The sequence below is a fragment of the Dromiciops gliroides genome, chromosome 1, assembly GCF_019393635.1.
Source record: "Dromiciops gliroides isolate mDroGli1 chromosome 1, mDroGli1.pri, whole genome shotgun sequence".
NCBI lineage: Eukaryota > Metazoa > Chordata > Mammalia > Microbiotheria > Microbiotheriidae > Dromiciops > Dromiciops gliroides.
The window spans coordinates 72,774,719-72,792,865 of record NC_057861.1 but is presented as its reverse complement, the minus strand read 5'-3'; the positions used below and the strand labels follow the sequence as shown (position 1 = coordinate 72,792,865).

General features: G+C 42.3%; 1 protein-coding gene and 1 pseudogene across 1 annotated transcript; one reads left to right on the top strand and one right to left on the bottom strand.

The window, feature by feature from the left end:
* Nucleotides 1-9,013: 9,013 nt before the first annotated feature.
* On the top strand, nt 9,014-10,042 carry LOC122755277 (beta-1,3-galactosyltransferase 2-like). Its single transcript, XM_044003621.1, has one exon. The coding sequence runs from the start codon at nt 9,014-9,016 to the stop codon at nt 10,040-10,042; it is 1,029 nt and encodes a 342-aa protein (XP_043859556.1).
* Nucleotides 10,043-17,436: 7,394 nt separating this feature from the next.
* Nucleotides 17,437-18,147, bottom strand: LOC122734359 (annotated as a pseudogene).

The window sequence follows — 18,147 nt, the reverse complement described above, 5'->3', positions numbered from 1 at the left end:
TTACCTTCTGCTTCTAGAATATCATGGCAATTTTCCCTGACAATTTTTTGGAAGATTGTAAGCTCTTTCCTTGATTGTGGTTTTCAGGGAGTCCAATAATTTTCAAATTATCTCTCCAGGATCTATTTTCCAGGTTAACTGTTTTCCAAGGAGATATTTCACATTACCCTCTTTTTTTATTCATTTGGATTTGTTTTATTATGTCTTGATTTCTAATAAAGTCATTAGCTTCTATTTGCTCAATCCTAATTTTTTTTTGTATTTTTTTTTTTGATTGGGGCAATGAGAGTTAAGTGACTTGCCCAGGGTCACACAGGTAGTGTTAAGTGTCTGAGGCTGGATTTGAACTCAGGTCTTCCTGAATCTGAAGCCAGTGCTTTATCCACTGTGCCACCTAGCTGCCCCTCAATCCTAATTTTTAAGCAATGATTTTCTTCAGAGAGGTTTTGTACCTCCTTTTCCATTTGGCCAATTTGGCTTTTCAAGATGTTGACTTTTTTCATGACCCTTCTGCATCACTCTCATTTCTCTTTCCATTTTTTCCTCTATCTCCCTTTCTTTATCTTCATAGTCCTTTTTGAGCGCTTCTATGGCCAGAGACCAGTTCTTATTTTTCTTGAAAACTGTGGATGTAGGAGCCCTGATGTTGCTATCATCTTCTGAGGGGGCACCTCGATCTTCCTTGTCACTAAAGAAACTTTCTATGGTTCGCATCTTTCTCTGTCTGTTCATCTTGCCCATCTTTTACTTGACTTTTAACTCCTTAAAGTGGGGCACTGCTTCCAGGATGTACTTTCCCAAGCTTCACGGGGGTCTAAGGTGGTAGAATTTAAGGAGGGGCAGGTTCTTCACTCACCTGGCCTGTTCTCTGATCTGTAGATAAGACCAGGCCAATTTGCTAATTTTTTTTTGTGAGGCAATTGGGGTTAAGTGACTTACCCAGGGTCACACAGATAGTAAGTGTCAAGTGACTAAGTCTTGATTTGAACTCAGGTCCTCCTGACTCCAGGGCCAATGCTCTATCCACTGCACCACCTAGCTGCCCCCCAACTTGCTAATTAACCAGGCAGCAAAACTTTGTGTTCTATGGTTGTTAGCTATGGTGAGCCTGCTTTCCTCCCCGACCTGGGCCACCACCACTCAAGCCTACTTCCTGGTTCCCAGCAGGGCTGAAACACCTGAGTTTTGCCTCAGTGACCAGCAGAAACCTCTGTAATCTCCCCCTGGTCAGGCATTCAGTACTCTTACCAGACCATGATCTTAGTTCTAGATGTCACTGGCTCTGCAACTGATTCAAAGGCCCTGGGTGTCTTTTTCTTTCTTTTTCTTTTTCTTTTTTAGCAACAAACTTTTATTTTATTTTTTCCAGTTGCATGTAAGGGTAGTTTTCAACATTCATTTTCATAAGATTTAGAGTTCCAAATTTTTCTCCCTCCCTCCCTCCCTTTCCTCCCCCCTCCACAAGATTGCAACCAGGTTATATATGTACAATCCACAAGTGTTCTTTTTATCAGTTCTTTCTATGGGGGTGCATAGTAAGCTTCCTCATTAGTTTCTTGGGATTTTCTTGGATCATTGCATTTCTGAGAGTAGTTAAGTCATTCACAATTGCTCATTGAACAATACTGCTGTCACTATGCACAATGTCCTCCCAGCTCTGCTCACTTCACCACACATCGATGTTCATTAGTCTTTCCAGGTTTTTCAGGGATAATCCTGTTTGTCATTTCCTGTAGCACAAGACCATTCCACTACAATCATATAGCACAGCTTTTCCCATAATTCCTCAATTGATGGACATTCCCTTGATTCTCAATTCTTAGACTCTACCAAGAGTTGCTATATATATTTTTTGTACAATTTTTCCCCTTTTCTCTTTTTCATGATTACTATTGTTAACTGTTTCCCTTCCAACCTATTTCCTTCCCCATGACATTTATTCTATTATCCCTCTTCTTTCATCCTATCCCTCTTCAAAAGGGATTTGCTTCTGTGTGTCCCCTCCCTCACTCTGCCCTTCCTTCTTTCGATCCTCTCTCTTTATCCCCTTCCCCTCCTATTTTCCTGTAGGGTTAGAGAGATTACTCCTCCCAATTGAGTGTGTACATTATTCCTTCCTTGAGCCAATTCTAATGAGATTGAGGTCTTTGAGCCAATTCTGATGAGTGTTAGGCTCATTTACTGCCCAGATTAAATAGATTACTCCACCCAGTTGGGTGTGTCTGTTAGTCCCTCCTTGAGCCAACTCTGATGAGTTTAAGGTCTTTGAGCCTTTTCTGTTGAGTGTAAAAATCATTTACTGCCCTGCTCCTCTCCCATCTCTTCCCCCACTCCAGAAGCCTTTTCCTGTTTCTTACATGTAGGATTTCACCTCTGCCCTTCCCCCTCCGCCAGTGCATTCCCTTCACCCCTCAATTTAACCCTAAAGATGTCATTACCTAGCTAGGTGACACAATGGACAAAGCATCACCCCTGGACCCAGGGGGATCCTAGCCAAAACCCAGACTCAGACACAAGATAGTCGCCCACTGTATGACCCCAGGTATGTCCCCCAGCTCCAATTTTTTATGGTTCTCTTAGGGTCTTGTATTTGAAAGTCAAATTTGCCATTCAGTTCAGGTCCTTTCATCACAAATATCTGAAAGTCTTCTTTCATTAAAGTCCCATTTTTTTCTGCTGAAAGATTATCCTGTTTTGCTGGATAGGTGATTCTTGGTTGTAATCCCAATTCCTTTGCCCTCTGGAATATCATATTCCATGCCCTCCAATCCTTTAATGTAGAAGCTGCTAGATCTTGTGCTATCCTGACTGGGGCTCCACAGTACTTGAATTCTTTCTTTTTGGTAGCTTGCAATATTTTCTCCTTGACCTAAGAGCTCTGGAATTTGGCTATAATATTCCTAGGAGTTTTCCTATTGGGATCTCTTTCTGGAGGTGATTGGTGGATTCTTTCAATTTCTATTTTAGCTTCTTCTAGAATTTCACGGCAGTTTTCCCTGAGAATATTTTGGAAGATGATGTCTAAGCTCTTTCCTTGTTCATGGTTTTCAGGTAGACCTATAATTTTCAGATTATCTGTCCTGGACCTGTTTTCCAGGTCAGTAGTTTTTCCCAGAAGATATTTCACATTGCCCTCTATTTTTTTATTCATTTGGATTTGCTTTATTATGTCTTGGTTTCTCATAAAGTCACTGGCTTCCATTTGTTCAATCCTCATTCTTAGGCAATTATTTTCATCAGAGAGCTTTTGTACCTCCTTTTCCATTTGGCCAATTTGACTTTTCAAGCTGTTGACATTTTTCTCATGTCTTTCCTGCATCTCCCTCATTTCTCTTTCCATTTTTTCCTCTACCTCTCTAACTTTATCTTCAAAGTCCTTTTGAGCACCTCTATGGCCTGAGACCAAAAACAAAAGAAGCAGTATGGTTCATTTAGCATCTATACTCCACAGTTCTTTTTTTTTTCCTGGATTTGGAGATCCTCTATCATCATGAGTCCCCTGGAACTCTTCTGTACCATTGCATTGGTGAGAAGAATATAGTCCATCACAGTAGATCAACACACAGTGTTGATGATACTGTGTACAATGTTCTTTTGGTTCTGTTCATCTCACTCATCATCAGCCCACACAAGACCCTCCAGGTTTCTCTGAACTCCTCCTGCTCATCATTTCTTACAGCACAATAGTATTCCATTGTATTCATATACCACAACTTGTCCAGCCATTCCCCAATTGATGGGCATCCCCTCAACTTCCAATTCCTTGCCACCACATAAAGAGCAGCTATAAATATTTTTGTACATGTGGATCCCTTTCCCCTTTCTATGATTTCTTTGGGCAAAAGACCCAAAAGTGGTATTGCTGGGTCAAAGGGTATGCACAGCTTTATCGCCCTTTGGGCATAATTCCAAATTGCTCTCCAGAATGGTTGGATCAGTTTACAGCTCCACCAACAATGCACACTAATTGTATTTTTTAAGGCATTGTTTTTCTTAGCCAATTTTTGTCCTTTTTCTAAGTTATTGACTTTCTCTTGCATACCTCTCATTCTTTTCCCATTTTTTCTTCTACTTCTCCTATTTTTCTTTTCTTTTCTTCTTTTTTTTTTTTGTGGGGCAGTGAAGTTTAAGTGACTTGCCCAGGCTCACACAACTAGTAAGTGTCAAGTGTTTGAGGCTGGATTTGAACTCAGGTCTTCCTGAATCCATGTCCAGTGCTTTATCCTCTGAGTCACCTAGCTGCCCCATCCTATTTTATTTTTCAAATCTTTTTTTAGTCCTTCCAGGATGTTTTTTTGGTCTTCAGACTAATTAATCTCCTCCTTTGAGGCTTCACATGTGAGCATTTTGCCAGTGTTGTCCTCTTCTGCATTTGTGTTTTGGTCTTCCCTGTTGCCATAGTAGTTTTCTATGGTGAGGGTTCTTTTTTGTTTCTTACTCATATTTTAGCCTATTTTATAATTTTTAAAGTTGAGCACTGGTACTGGGGCAGAGGCGGCACTGTCCCAAGCTTCTTTTCTTGGGAGTCAGTAACTTCCAGTGGCTTTCTAACAGCAATGGGGTGGCCCAGCCTAGTAGCACCTATTTTGTAGCATATAACCCAGCTGGCAGATTGCTTTTTGTGTAGGACTGCTGAGAAGAAGGTATATTCCTTTCTATTTCCCTTTACTTGTCTCCAGAGATCTTTCATATCTAACTTTTCAAGGATTTTATTTATTTCCTTAACTTCTTTCTTGTTTAGTTTTTTTTAATTAGATTTATCCAATTCTGAGAGGGGAAGGTTAAGGTCCTCCACTAGGATAGTTTTATTATTTATTTTTTCCTGTAGTTCATTCAGCTTCTGAAAAAATTTCGATGCTATACTATTTGGTGCATATATGTTAAGTGGTTTTTTGTTTGTTTTTGTGCTGGGCAATGAGGGTTAAGTGACTTGCCCAGGGTCACACAACTAGTAAGTGTCAAGTATCTGAGGCTGGGTTTGAACTCAGGTCCTCCTGAATCCAGGGCTGGTGCTTTTTCCACTGCGCCACCTAGTTGCCCCTATATTAAGTATTGATATGACTTCATGAGATAGAACTTTTCTGAAGTCCTTCTGTTATGGGGCCAGGGTACCTCAGAAGTTTTCTGGGTTAAATCAAAGAACCTTCTCCTTGAGAAACAAAACCAAAGGACAGACACACCTAAAGAGATAAGTGGCACTGGATCATGACTGAGTTAGTTCCAAGACTACCACCCTTCATTCCATTCTCCCCCACCCCTCAGGGAGATAAGATTAGATGTGGCTGCTGCCTTTGTAGTGTGAGGGGGAGAGAGATGACTTGAGAGATCTGGAGCTGCTCCATACCTAACTTCCCCCAGCCACCACCAGTGGGGGATGGTCCTTCCACAGTCAGATGATCACCCCATTGGACCACCACCATCAGTCTTCTATAAAAGGATTTGCCTGTCTCCTGCAGGGAGACAGGTATCCCCTGCTGAGAAAGGTATCTCAGAGAGTCACACCTCTGTGCCATGCCTTCTCCCCATGAGAAGAAGTCCAAGGATTTCTCTCTTGGTTTCCTTTCCCTAGTGCCTAAATAAGCTATTATTTTACTCTAATTGGATTTGTGTCCAAGAGGGTGTAATAATTCTTCTTCTTCTTCTTCTTCTTCTTCTTCTTCTTCTTCTTCTTCTTCTTCTTCTTCTTCTTCTTTCTTCTTTCTTCTTTCTTCTTCCTCCTCTTCCTCCTCCTCCTCCTCCTCCCAGGGGCAATGAGGGTTTAAGTGACTTGCCCAGGGTCATACAGCTAGTACTTATCAAATGTCTAAGGTCAGATTTGAACTGGGGTCCTCCTGAATCTAGGACTGGTGCTCTATCTACTATGCCACCTAGCTGCTCCCGAGGGTATAATTCTTTTTTTTTTTTTTTTTTTTGGTGAGGCAATGAGGGTTAAGTGACTTGCCCAGGGTCACACAGCCAGTAAGTGTTAAGTGTCTGAGGCCGGATTTGAACTCAGGTCCTCCTGACTCCAGGGCCGGTGTTCTATCCACTGCGCCACCTAGCTGCCCCAAGGGTATAATTCTTTAAGGAGGAATTCCTAAGAACCCCTATCCCAAATCCCCATCAATTTCCCCCATAACACTTCTAAATTATCTTAATCTGGAAGATTGTTTCACTCTGTCTTTTTGTAGCTCCAGAATCTGTTTAGAGGCTTGACTTAATGTTGTTTCTGAGGGAAATTTGGGAGAGCACAGGCAACTTCTTGATTTTTCTTTTCTCCACCATCTTGGCTCTGCCTCCATCCAATAATCTCTAGAATTTAAGGTAGTAACTGCCCCTCTCTAGGTCCAATCTTCCACTGTGAATGATAGACACTGTTTCACTAGTGTCTGAATCTCTGCATAGACTGAGGAGGGATTAGGAGAGGGAAGAGGGAGATGGAGCTGGAGCTGCATTGTCCAACTGGAACTTGTCACCTGGGTCCCAATGGGGCAGCTCTTGGAGAATGTTGGTTGTTTGTCTTTCATTCTCCAAAGCTGCTGCTTCTTTTGGGGGGGGGGGCAGGGCAATGAGGGTTAAGTGACTTGCCCAAGGTCACACAGCTAGTAAGTGTCAAGTGTCTGAGGCTGGATTTGAACTCAGGCCCTCCTGAATCCAGGGCTGGTGCTTTATCCACTGTGCCACCTAGCTGCCCCTTGTCCTTCATTCTCAAAGAGTATTATGTCTGTGTCCTGATCATTAGAGATTCAGACACTAGTGAAACAGTCTCTGCCTTCATGGTTTTTCCATTTGAGTTGAAGGTGTATAACATTTCAGAATGCCTAACTATCATTCACAGTGGCAGATTGGGCCTAGAGAGGGACAGTTACTACCAATTCACTGCAAGTCATGACATCACCTCCTCATGGAGAACAAAGGACAAACAACAACAACAACAACAATAAGCTCAGCACATGGCAAGTACATGGTAGGCATTTAATGAATGGTGGTTGAGTTGAATGGAAATCAATTATCTCTGGGACTTTGATGTGTCAGAAGCATCCCTGGAATCCAAAAAGAAACCACCTTGGAGCAGAGAGTTAGTTTCATATTGCCCAACAGCCAGCCATGATGATCTGGGTCCTTAAGAGAAGGAATATGGCAGAGTGGGTGGAATGCTGGCTGGACTTAGGAAAGTTCTAGATTTGAATCCTGCCTCTCTTAAAACATAATTAGTGGGGCAGCTAGATGGCGCAGTGGATAGAGCACCGGCCCTGGAGTCAGGAGTACCTGAGTTCAAATCCGGCCTCAGACACTTAACACTTACTAGCTGTGTGACCCTAGGCAAGTCACTTAACCCCAATTGCCTCACTAAAAACAAAAACAAATACAAAAAAACCCAACATAATTAGGTGTGATCATGAGTAAGCCACTCAAACAATTCTCTGAACCTCAGTTGTTACTAGATTGATGCCCAATAAGACTTCAAAGGAGATAACACATTAAAGGAATTTGCAAATCTTAAGGCGATAAACAGCAGTATTAATTTTATTATGACTAGGGAGTGCTTTCCCCAGCCCACCTCCTATTTTATTATGACTGACAAGATGCAACTACTCATGTACCTACCTACCAGCCCTCCTCCCCCACCCCACCAGGGGCAGCCTTGGCTCAAAGCCAGAGTGTCTAGGTTCTGGGGCTGTCACCTGATGGACCCCGCCCCTAGGTTCCAACCAGCAGGTTTGCAGGCAGGAAGAGATTCACCATTGCTTTCTCTGGCATCTGCTCCTGCCCACATATCCAAGGGAGCTCAGGGGTGGGCCACTGCCCTTCCCTTTCCACCTCTACATTCTTCCCACAGCCTTACCTGCCTGGGTCTGGGTCTGAGTCTGAGTTATCCTGCTGCCACTTTACCTAAGGACCTGACCCAAGTAGAGTTAGGTAAGTACTCAGGATGCAAGGGAGGGAATCTGGGGGGTGAACTGGGAGTTCACCCCAGGCTAAAACTCCAGCTTTCCCAAGGGCAGAATTCAGTTCCATTTAGGGACATCTATTATGACTCTGTTGTTTGTAAGTGGCTGAGTCTATGTCCCCTTATTCTGCAGCAAAAGTGATATTCTGGGGCTTTGGTTGGGTGAGGAGGCAGGGGTGTGTGTAACAGGGACCTTTGTCAGTCCAGGCCCTGGACTTCTCAGAGAGATAAGGCAGCAATCTGTCTCCTTGCTAGGGACACTGAGGCCAGCTCTGGAGCCTCAGCAGAGGATGGTCAGAACTCTGGGTCTATATCCCACTTCCTCCAGGGGTAAGATTGTTCTTCTGGAGCCAGGACTTGGAGCAGGGGCGGGGTGTATGGGAATGAGGGGGCAGTCTTCAGGCACAGGAGAATTCAAGCAAGATCATTTCTAGGAAACCTGGGCAAATTCCACCAATAATTCCTGCCTTCACACTTCTGTCCCCAGAAGGTTGTCAGGGGCACCTCCTGCCCTTCCCTTTTGAATTGCTTCTTGCACAACCAGGGGTGACAGTCCGTGAAAAGGGACTCTGGGCCCCTCCAGCTCTCAGTCCTTCTGTCTCAAAAAATACAGTCCTTCAGAGATGGAGGAAACTTTAAAAATCCTTCAGTTGAACTTTCCTCATTTCACAGAAAAGGAAACCTGAAACTCTAAGAGCAATGACTTCTTGTCCAAGCTAAGTCAGTGTCAGATCTGGGCCTAGAACCCAGGGCTCCTGACTGACAGTTTTAGATTCTTCTCCCTGCATAGCACCTTCTACCCAACCCCGCCCCCCCCCCCCCCCCCGCCCCGGCCCAGGGCTGGTTCCTGGTGCCTGAGTACCACATTGTCATGGGGTGGGTGGGTGAGGAGCCTCCTTCCTTATTCCTCTGCCTTTGTTTTTCCCAGTGCTCCCAGACATGCAAACTCTGCCCCTCCTAGACCAGGAGATAGCTCACCCATGGAAAGAGAGAAACCTGGGCACGGATCAGGATCTATATGTAACTCTTACTTGGCACTGACATGACCTTTCATTCCTCCATACCCAGAAGAAATTTGGCACCATGAAGCTGATGAAGTGGAACCTGATGCTGGGGGTTCTGTTGAGCACAGCCTTGGTGGCATTGTTGGTGTTGCTTCTGAGTCAGCTGCTGACTTCTTGGACAGCTCCAGCACATCTGAGCCCCCCATCCCCTAGGATCTTTTCAAAGAAATTTGAGTGGCAGGCTCGAACACCACACCCCTTGGTCCTGAGGTACCCTGAGTCCTACCCCTTCCTGCTCAACCATCCTGAGAAGTGTGAGGGTCCCAGAAGTGCCCCCTTCTTACTCATGCTGGTGATGACCCAGCCTCAGGATGTGGGGGTACGCCAAGTCATCCGACAAACATGGGGCAATGAGAGTTTGGTGTCCAGTGTGGTCATCTGCCGCCTCTTTGTTCTTGGCCTGCCCCAACCCTCCTTTGCCCAGGAACTTAGAGCCCTCCTGGAGGAAGAGGACAGGGAGCATGGGGATCTCCTCCAGGTGGGCTTCCTGGATACATATGCCAACTTGACTCTCAAGGTCCTCATGGGGCTGGAGTGGATGGCCCAGTACTGTCCTACTGCCCAGTATGTGCTCAAGGTAGATAGTGATGTCTTTCTCAACCCCAGGTACCTAGTACAGCAGGTGCTGTGGCCCAGTGGACCCCCTCAGCTAGATTTCATCACAGGCCACATCTACAGAACCTCAAACCCTGAGCGGAGACGGGGTCACAAGTGGTACATGCCCCCAGAGCTGTATTCCCATGACAAGTATCCAGACTATTGTGGAGGCCCTGGCTATGTGCTGTCTGGCTCCCTGGCCCTCAGGATCCTGACAGTAGCTCAGAGGGTCAAGGCCATCCACTTGGAGGATGTGTTTGTGGGGTTGTGCTTGAAAGAGCTTGGAGTGAAGCCCACACCTTCTCCCCCTGGTACCTTCCTGATGTTCAGAAGGAATTATGACCATTGTGCCTTCCACCGACTTGTCCTGGTTCACGGCTTCCAGCACCAAGAAGTACAACAGATCTGGCCAGACTTCCTGACTTCCAATGGTGCCTGCCCCACAGTGTAAAGGTCTGGCATGGGGGCCCACACTCTCCCTTTGGCTCTCTTGCCCCACATAGCTGGACAATTGTAGTGCGCTCTTTCCCAAAGGGTTTAGCGGCTCTTTGAGACAGGGTGAAGTGAGAGGTAGTGTGGGTCCCTGTGCCAGCCTCTCACTCATATTAGGGCAGTTAAATAACTTAACAACTCATGGTGAATTAACATAACAGAATTTTACTGTGATGGAAAGAACAATCCAAAAAGACAATTGTTAAGGGCTAAAATTCTAGCTAAATTGTCTAAACTATTTAATGAGTGGTCGCCAATAAATTATAAGCTTTAGCAAGAGTTAGACTTTTAAGCATTTATTAAGGAGAATAAGAATTTGGTAAAGAGAGAGAAAGGCCTAGATTCCTATCTATTAAAGGGAGAGCACATTTCTAGCTCCCTTCTCCACCAGAGTCCAGAGGAAAGAGCCTGAGACTGAGCGCCAGTCTCTTCCTTCCTCCTCCCACTAGCCCGCGTCACTTCCTGACACCAAAGAAAAGACTCCTGTCCAATCGTTACACAATGCAGTCACCTCCCACTGGCACTTTACCAGGGGCAGCTTTGACTGGGGCTCTCACCTGATGGACCCCACCCTTAGATTCCTGCTTGCAGGTTTGCAGGCAGGGAGAGATTGGCCATTGCTTTCTCTGGGATCTGCTTCTCCCCATACATCCACAAGAGCTCAGGGGTAGGTCAGTGCCCTTCCCTTTTCACCTCTATACTTGTCTCATAGCCTTACCCGCTTGGCATATGTATGGAAGTCACCTCTTAGTTGTCCTTCTGCTACCTCTGCATCCTAGGACCTGGCCAGAATAGAGTAACATAAGTACACTTGGTGCTAGAGGAGAGGGGATGCGACAGAGGGAATCTGGGGGGTAGGGGGAGTGAGCTGGAAGTTCACCCCCAGCCTGGAATTCTGGGTTTCTCTAGGGCAGAATTCAATTCAGTTTAGGGGCATCTCTTATGTTTCTACTGATTGCAAGAGACTGTCTACTTCCCCTTACTCTCAAGCAACATACCAGGAAGTACCTGGGATAACAGCAGTGGGAACATACTGTAGCTAGGAGGATATCCACATACTGAACAATCTCTGAGGTATTGATTGGGCTGGTAGCCACAGGTTAGAACTACATGGTGCCCAAAATATATACTATGCTCTCTCTCATGAATTACTTTATTACTTAATTGATAGGCTACTTTTTTGTAGCTTTCAGAAAGCAGGGGAAAATGAGCCTACGATTGTTTTTCTATGCCTCTCTGAATTCATCATCATTTATCATTTGTTATTTTTTACTGTGATGTTTAAAATCTAATGTGTGATCGCCTTTCCTTCCCCCAGTGTGTGTGTGTGTGTGTGGGGAGAACTAGCTAAGTTTACTGATAAATTTGGCAACAATTTAGGCTTTAAAATATTTATTAAAGTGTATTAGGGGTTAGCAAAGAGAGAGAGAGAAAGCTGCCTTCACCTAACTATCCAAGAGAGTGAATTTCCACAAGTTAGGAAACCTGGCTACCTTCCTCCTTTTTCTGCCACCACCAGCTCCTTTCCAAACCAAAGAGAGAGTTTCCCTGTTCATTTGAGTGGAAGTTTCCTGCGGGACCGGAAGTGGGGCAGTCCCCACACACAGCTCCAAGCTAATTGGCTGGTAGCATTGATTGACATGACTTACCGGTGATTCTATGAATAGAATCAACTTCTGGATGCCAGGCAACTTCTGGGATGCTAGTCACATGCTTTTCATCAGGGGGTGGTGCCCTCATTCTCACAATGTCTTTCTCACATTACTGCACAGACAATATTCCACCATATTCACATACCACAACTTGTTTAGCCATTCTCCAATCTATGGGCATTTATGGGCTTTGATTGCTTTGCTCTTACAAAAAGTGCTACTATAAATATTTTGGTGTACATGAGGTATTTCTTTTTTATCATAGACATCTTTAGGGAGATTGGTTCCAAGCAGTGAAATCTCTAGGTCAAAAAAATGGACATTTTATCCATTATCGTAGCAGGTTCAAACTGCTTTCCAGAACAATCAGTGCATTAGTGTGCCCATCTTTGTACAAACATTCCAAAACTAACTTTTCACATTTTTTTATCATCTTTGCCAATTTGGTGAGTGTGAGGCACAACCCAGAATTATTTTGATTTGCGTTTCTATCACTGTTAGTGATTTGGAACAATCTTTCATATGGTTTGTAATTATTTGTACTTCTTTTGAGAACTCTTTATATCTTTTGATTTTGGGGGAATGAGTCTTTTTTTTTTAGGGCAATGAGGAGTAAGTGACTTGCCTAGAGTCACACAGCTAGTATGTGTCAAGTGTCTGAGGCTGGATTTGAACTCAGGTTCTCCTGAATCCAGGGCTGGTGCTCTATCCACTGCGCCACCTAGCAGTCCAGAATGATTCTTTATCTTGTATATTTGTGTTAGTTATATACCTTCAATATCAGATTCTTATCAGAGGTAATTGACTTAAGAAATTCCCCCCTTCCCTCAGTAGACCCTTCTTAGTCAAAGCATTAATTTGGTCTATGCAAATGCCTTTTAATTTAATGTAATTGAAATGGTCTAGGGTTATCTTTTGTGTGGTCATCTCTATTTCTTATTTGAGAAATATTCCAGACCATGACTGTGAAAAGTATCTAATCTGATTTTCTTCTAATTTTTCAAAAATGGTTTAACCTTAAATATTTAGGTCCCATATTTATTTTGAGCTATTTATGGCATATTGCTCAAAATGGTGGTCCAGATCTAATTTTTACTAAGCTGTTTTCCAGTTTTCCCAGAAATTCTTGTCAAATATTCCTCCAAGTAATCTATGCTCTCCAATTTATTGAACACTGAGTTCTTAAATTCCTTTGTTTCTGATTTATCTTATCTAGTCTATACCATTGATCCTCTTTTCCAAATGTTTCTTAGGATTATTGCTTTATAATGGAACAAATATGAGGTCTGGAAGTACAACTGCCCCCTTAATTCTGATTTATTCATTATTTCTCCTGATAGTCTAGATTTTTATTACCCCAAAGAAATCTTTAATTTTTTTTATAGCTCTGTAAGGCATCCCCTTCATAGCTTGATTGGTAAGGCATTAAATTTATAAAGTATTTTGGGCAGTACTATTATTTTTATCATATTGTCACAGCCACAACCACTGAATATTTCTCCAATTATTGAGTCTCTCTTTAAGGTATACTTTGCCACTGTACCTATATATATGCTTGGTAGATTGATTTGAATAAACTGACTGTTAGGTATTCGATGCATTTACAAGTAATTTTAAACAGGAAAATCTTTATTTTCTTTTTTAACACTTCCCAATCTTAGCAGTGCTTTCCAGGTTCCTTCTTAAAGTATTATTTGTGTCCATGTGATACATCAGAAGTGCATTTTTAAAAGTAATAAACATTTTTATTTATAGTTTGGATTCCAATTTTTATCCCCCCTTCCCCTCTTCCCTCCCTGAGGCAATAAGCAATCAGATATGGGTTATACATGTGCAATTATTTAAAACATTACTGTATTAGTCATTTTGGACCAAAAAAACCTGGAATAAAAGAAAATGAAAAATAACATGCCTCAGTGTGTGTTCAATAAATATCAGTTCTTTCTTTGGAGTTGGATAGTATGTTTCATCAGTTGTCCTATGGGATTGTCTTGGATCATTCTATTACTGAGAATAGTTAAGTCATTCAGAGTTCTTCATCAAACAATATTGCTGTCTCTGTGCATAATGTTTTCTTGGTTCTACTCACTTCACTATACATCAGTTCACATAAGTCTTTCCAAGCCTTTCTGAAATCATCCTGCTTGTCATTTCTTATAGCACAATAATATTCCATCACCATCATATACCACAGCTTGTTTAGCCATTACTAAATTGATGGGCATTCCTTTAATTTCCAATTCTTAGCCACCATAAAAAGAGCTGCTATAAATATTTTTGTAGAAATAGGTAAAAGTGCATTTTTGATCATCCAGATTAACAAGTCTTGGGTGATCCTCCAGATACACATTCCAGGAAGAGAATAGACTTCTAGACCTCTACTTCTCTAACAGACTTCTCCTACTGACTTGGGCTGGAAAATTGTTTTTCTCTGTCCTTTTGTTGGTTCTCCCATTCCAGAATTCATTTTAACTTTTAAGTTGTTTGAAGGGGAATTTGGGAGCGCTTAGGTGAGTCCCTTTGCTCTACCATTTTGGCTCCGCCCCCATTGGCAACACCTTTATAGTAATGCCCAACTTTCTTTCCATTGCTTTACCAGTTTATTTCTCTTCCTTCCTTCCTTCTTTTCCTTCAGTTCTTTTTCCTCTTCTCCTTGGGTTTTTTTCTGAATCTTCTTGCTTGAAACCTTCTCCTTTTCCTTCAGCTTTGGTTCTTGTCTTTCAGCTCAAGGCTTATTTTCGATTCAGCAACTGTTCATTAAGCACTTCCTATGTGCAAGACAATGTACTAAGTTCTGGGAATATTCAAATACCCCAAATGATTTGTGGTCTCATAGATTTTTGGATGTTATTGCCAATGATGAAGCTCTTAATCCATTCACAACTATCCTGATGACTCTTGTTCATGTCCTCCCCTAAATTTGCCACACAGATCCCCTTAACATGCCGAGGGCGTGTCTCAGGCCGGATTTGAACTCAGGTACTCCTGAATCTAGGGCCGGTGCTTTATCCACTGTGTCACCTAGCGGCCCCCTAAATCTATTTTTTAATAAACATTTTTATCTAAAGTTTTGACTTCCAAATGCTATCTCTCCTTCCCCCTTCCCCCTCTTTCCCCTTCCTGATGTGCTAAGCAATCAGATACAGGTTATATATGTGCAATTAATGTAAAACCCAAGTAATTTTAATTAAAAAATAAATAATCAGCCAGGTGGGAGCTTGTATTCTCTACATTCACAAATCAGTTGTTAGATGATCAAGATCTGGACCATTGTGAAATAATGCTTGAAGAAGTCTGCCATTTCCCTTCTAATAGCCTCAATGAATATTTATATGATTCTCATAAGGATTTTTCATAGATGGGAAAGTATTAATATCAATTGATCATTAAGCATTTATTAAGAACTTACTATGTGGGGGCAGCTAGGTGGTGCAGTGGATAGAGCATCAGCCCTGGATTCAGGAGGACCTGAGTTCAAATCCAGCCTCAGACCCTTGACACTTACTAGCTGTGTGACCCTGGGCAAGTCACTTAACCCTCATTGCCCTGCAAAAAAAAAAAAAAAAAAGAACTTACTATATGCCTAGCACCATTCTATGTGCTAGGGTTACAAAAAAAATTCCCTATCCTCAAATTGCTTACATTTATATAGGTTGGTAGTTGTTGGATTGCCTTCCCACCCAAGTATTAATATGGTCCAAGATTTATTATCCTTTTTCCTTCAAATCTTTCGAAATCCTCAAAACCGTGCCACCTCCAGCACATGTCTCTCCTAAGCACATTCAATTTTTTCTGGCTACTTTTCTTGTCTTTGTTCTCTTTGGTACCATTTTAACCTTTGGCACATCTGGAACTATGATGTTAGAATCAAAATGTGTTGGCTCTTCTGTTCTTGATGGTGAAAAGTTTGTTATTAAAATCTTCATAGATCTTTTCCATTTTATTTTACTCTGTTGTCTTCTTTCTTTTTTGTTCTGTGAGATTTAAAATTGGATATTAGATCATAAATCTACCCTCTTTAACCTTTCCCTTAATTTATCTCCCAGACTAGTAAATGGAAGAAGCTTCTGGTTTTCTAGTTAGAGCTTTTATTGTATGGTAGTCACAAGGTGATGTTGATTAGAAGGATAGGAAAGTAGAAACACAATACAAATCATCTTAAATCTAATCTTAGTCTATATTCCGTATAAAACTCACCAAAACCGAAGGCCACCTTTGGGGAGAGAGAGACCGTGTGCTGCTGCTAACCACGAGCTGGGCCCAGTCGAAACTCTCATCAGCATCAGCCTGTGCAGCGCAGTCAGGAGACCAGCAGAGCAGGAAAAAAGCCCCACTTCTGTTCTCTCCTTGCCTTTTAAGCTCGCACCCCGGAAGTGGAGTGCTAGCAGGCAGTCTGACGTGGGCAGCAGGCGGACTGGCATGTGTAGCTCATGCCATTGGTCTCCTCCCCAAAAGGGTGGTCCTTCAAAAAACTGGTGTCTTTCAGTTATCCTAACTGACTGTTAAAAAACTTTCATATTTTTTTACCACAGTTCCTTGAATGCCTTTGGGATGACTTTGTTTATTTGGATTTCTTGCCAAATTTCCTTTAATTTTCTTCTGCTTTATGAGACAATTCTATTCATAATTATCTATCTTCTTTCTTCATAAGATTTTAAAAATATGTTTTATTGATATTCTGTTGCTTATATTACCATAGTTATCCTGATATTTCTCCTCTTTCACCTCCCAGAGATCCATACCACATGACAAATAGTATTTTTTTTTTTTTGGCGAGGCAATTGAGGTTAAGTGACTTGCCCAGGGTCACACACAAATTGTATTTTTAAGACAAAAAAGTCAACATAATTGATTAAGACATTGAAAAATTCCCCAAATACATGCAATTTATAACATCTGTATATTTCCAATGTCTTCTCATAACTTTTCATTTGAGTCCTGCTTGATCTTTATAATTTTATGTTTATGTTTTTGGTGCATTATTCTTTCCATTGCTGTGATCATTGTTTATACTGTTTTGTTTTTGTTTTTGTCTTTGCTTAGGTCATTCTGCATCAGTTCATCACTTCACTCTGCATCAATTCCTATATGTTTTTCATGTTTCTCTGTATTTATCACACATATCATTTACTGGCTTCCCACTGGTCCTCTCTTCTAATTTTTTGTCCCCTTTCCTTCAGAGTTTTGTTAATTAGTTCCTATTTTTTCCAATCTCCTGCTTTCATATTCATAAGATTTTACAAATAAGTTCATATTCTAAATTACTGTTGCTGTTGACTACTGTGTCATTTGAAATTAGATGGGGGTGCCTGTCTCTGTTTTAAGTTTTAGGGAACTTATCTGGGGTTTCTAATTTATGACTACTTATAAATTAGAGGCTATAGCACCAGTCTTTGGCATTAAGCATTTATTAAAGTATATTAAATGTTAGTAAAGAGAACACATGGCTCCGAAAGTTCAGAAGCCCTACATACCTAGGATAGAGGGGAGAGCCAGAGAGCAGCGTGGGAGAGAGAAGAGAGTGCCATGAGAGAGAAACCCCTCTCTCCAAGGATGTTTTTTTTCCTGCTTCTCAACTAAAATGGAATTTTATTGATATCACAGCCCCATTAAACCCAGGAACAAGGCCTTGTTACAGCATGCTACTAAAGAGTACTTCAGTCAGGGGAGCCAAACAAGAATCCAGTCCCAAGGTTGGTCTTTATTTGAACTTCTTCTTGGGGCAAAGATTGTTGGTGTGGCCACACTTCTTCTTTTTTTTTTAGTGAGGCGATTGGGGTTAAGTGACTTGCCCAGGGTCACACAGCTAGTAAGTGTTAAGTGTCTGAGGCCAGATTTGAACTCAGGTCCTCCTGACTCCAGGGCCGGTGCTCTATCCACTGCACCACCTAGCTGCCCCCATCAATTTTTTTTTTTTGATGAGGCAGTTGGGGTTAAGTGACTTGCCCAGGGTCACACAGCTAGTAAGTGTCAAGGGTCTGAGGCCAGATTTGAATTCTGGTACTCCTGAATCCAAGGCCAGTGCTCTTTCCACTGCACCACCTAGCTGCCCAGCCATACTTCTTCTTATGTCAGTTTATAGCCCGGGGGTGCAAGTGAGCATAACACTTGTGGCAGATCATCTTGTCACAGTTGTACTTCTGAGCCAGCTGGTGAAGGGAAGGCTCAATGATACACCCCCTTCCCCACCCCACAGATGCAGCACCAAGTGCAGAGTGGACTCTTTCTGGATGTTGTAGTTAGAAAGAGTCCGGCCACCTTCTAGCTGCTTTCCAGCAAAAATCAGACATTGTTGATCTAGTGGGATACCTTCATTGTCCTGAATTTTGGCTTTGACATTCTCGATAGTATAACTGGGTTCAACCTCAAGAGTGATGGTCTTGCCTGTCAGGGTCTTCACGAAGATCTGCAT

Coding starts and splice junctions, on each gene's coding strand:
- LOC122755277 (XM_044003621.1), top strand. CDS start 9,014: ATGAAGCTGATGAAGTGGAACCTGATGCTGGGGGTTCTGTTGAGCACA.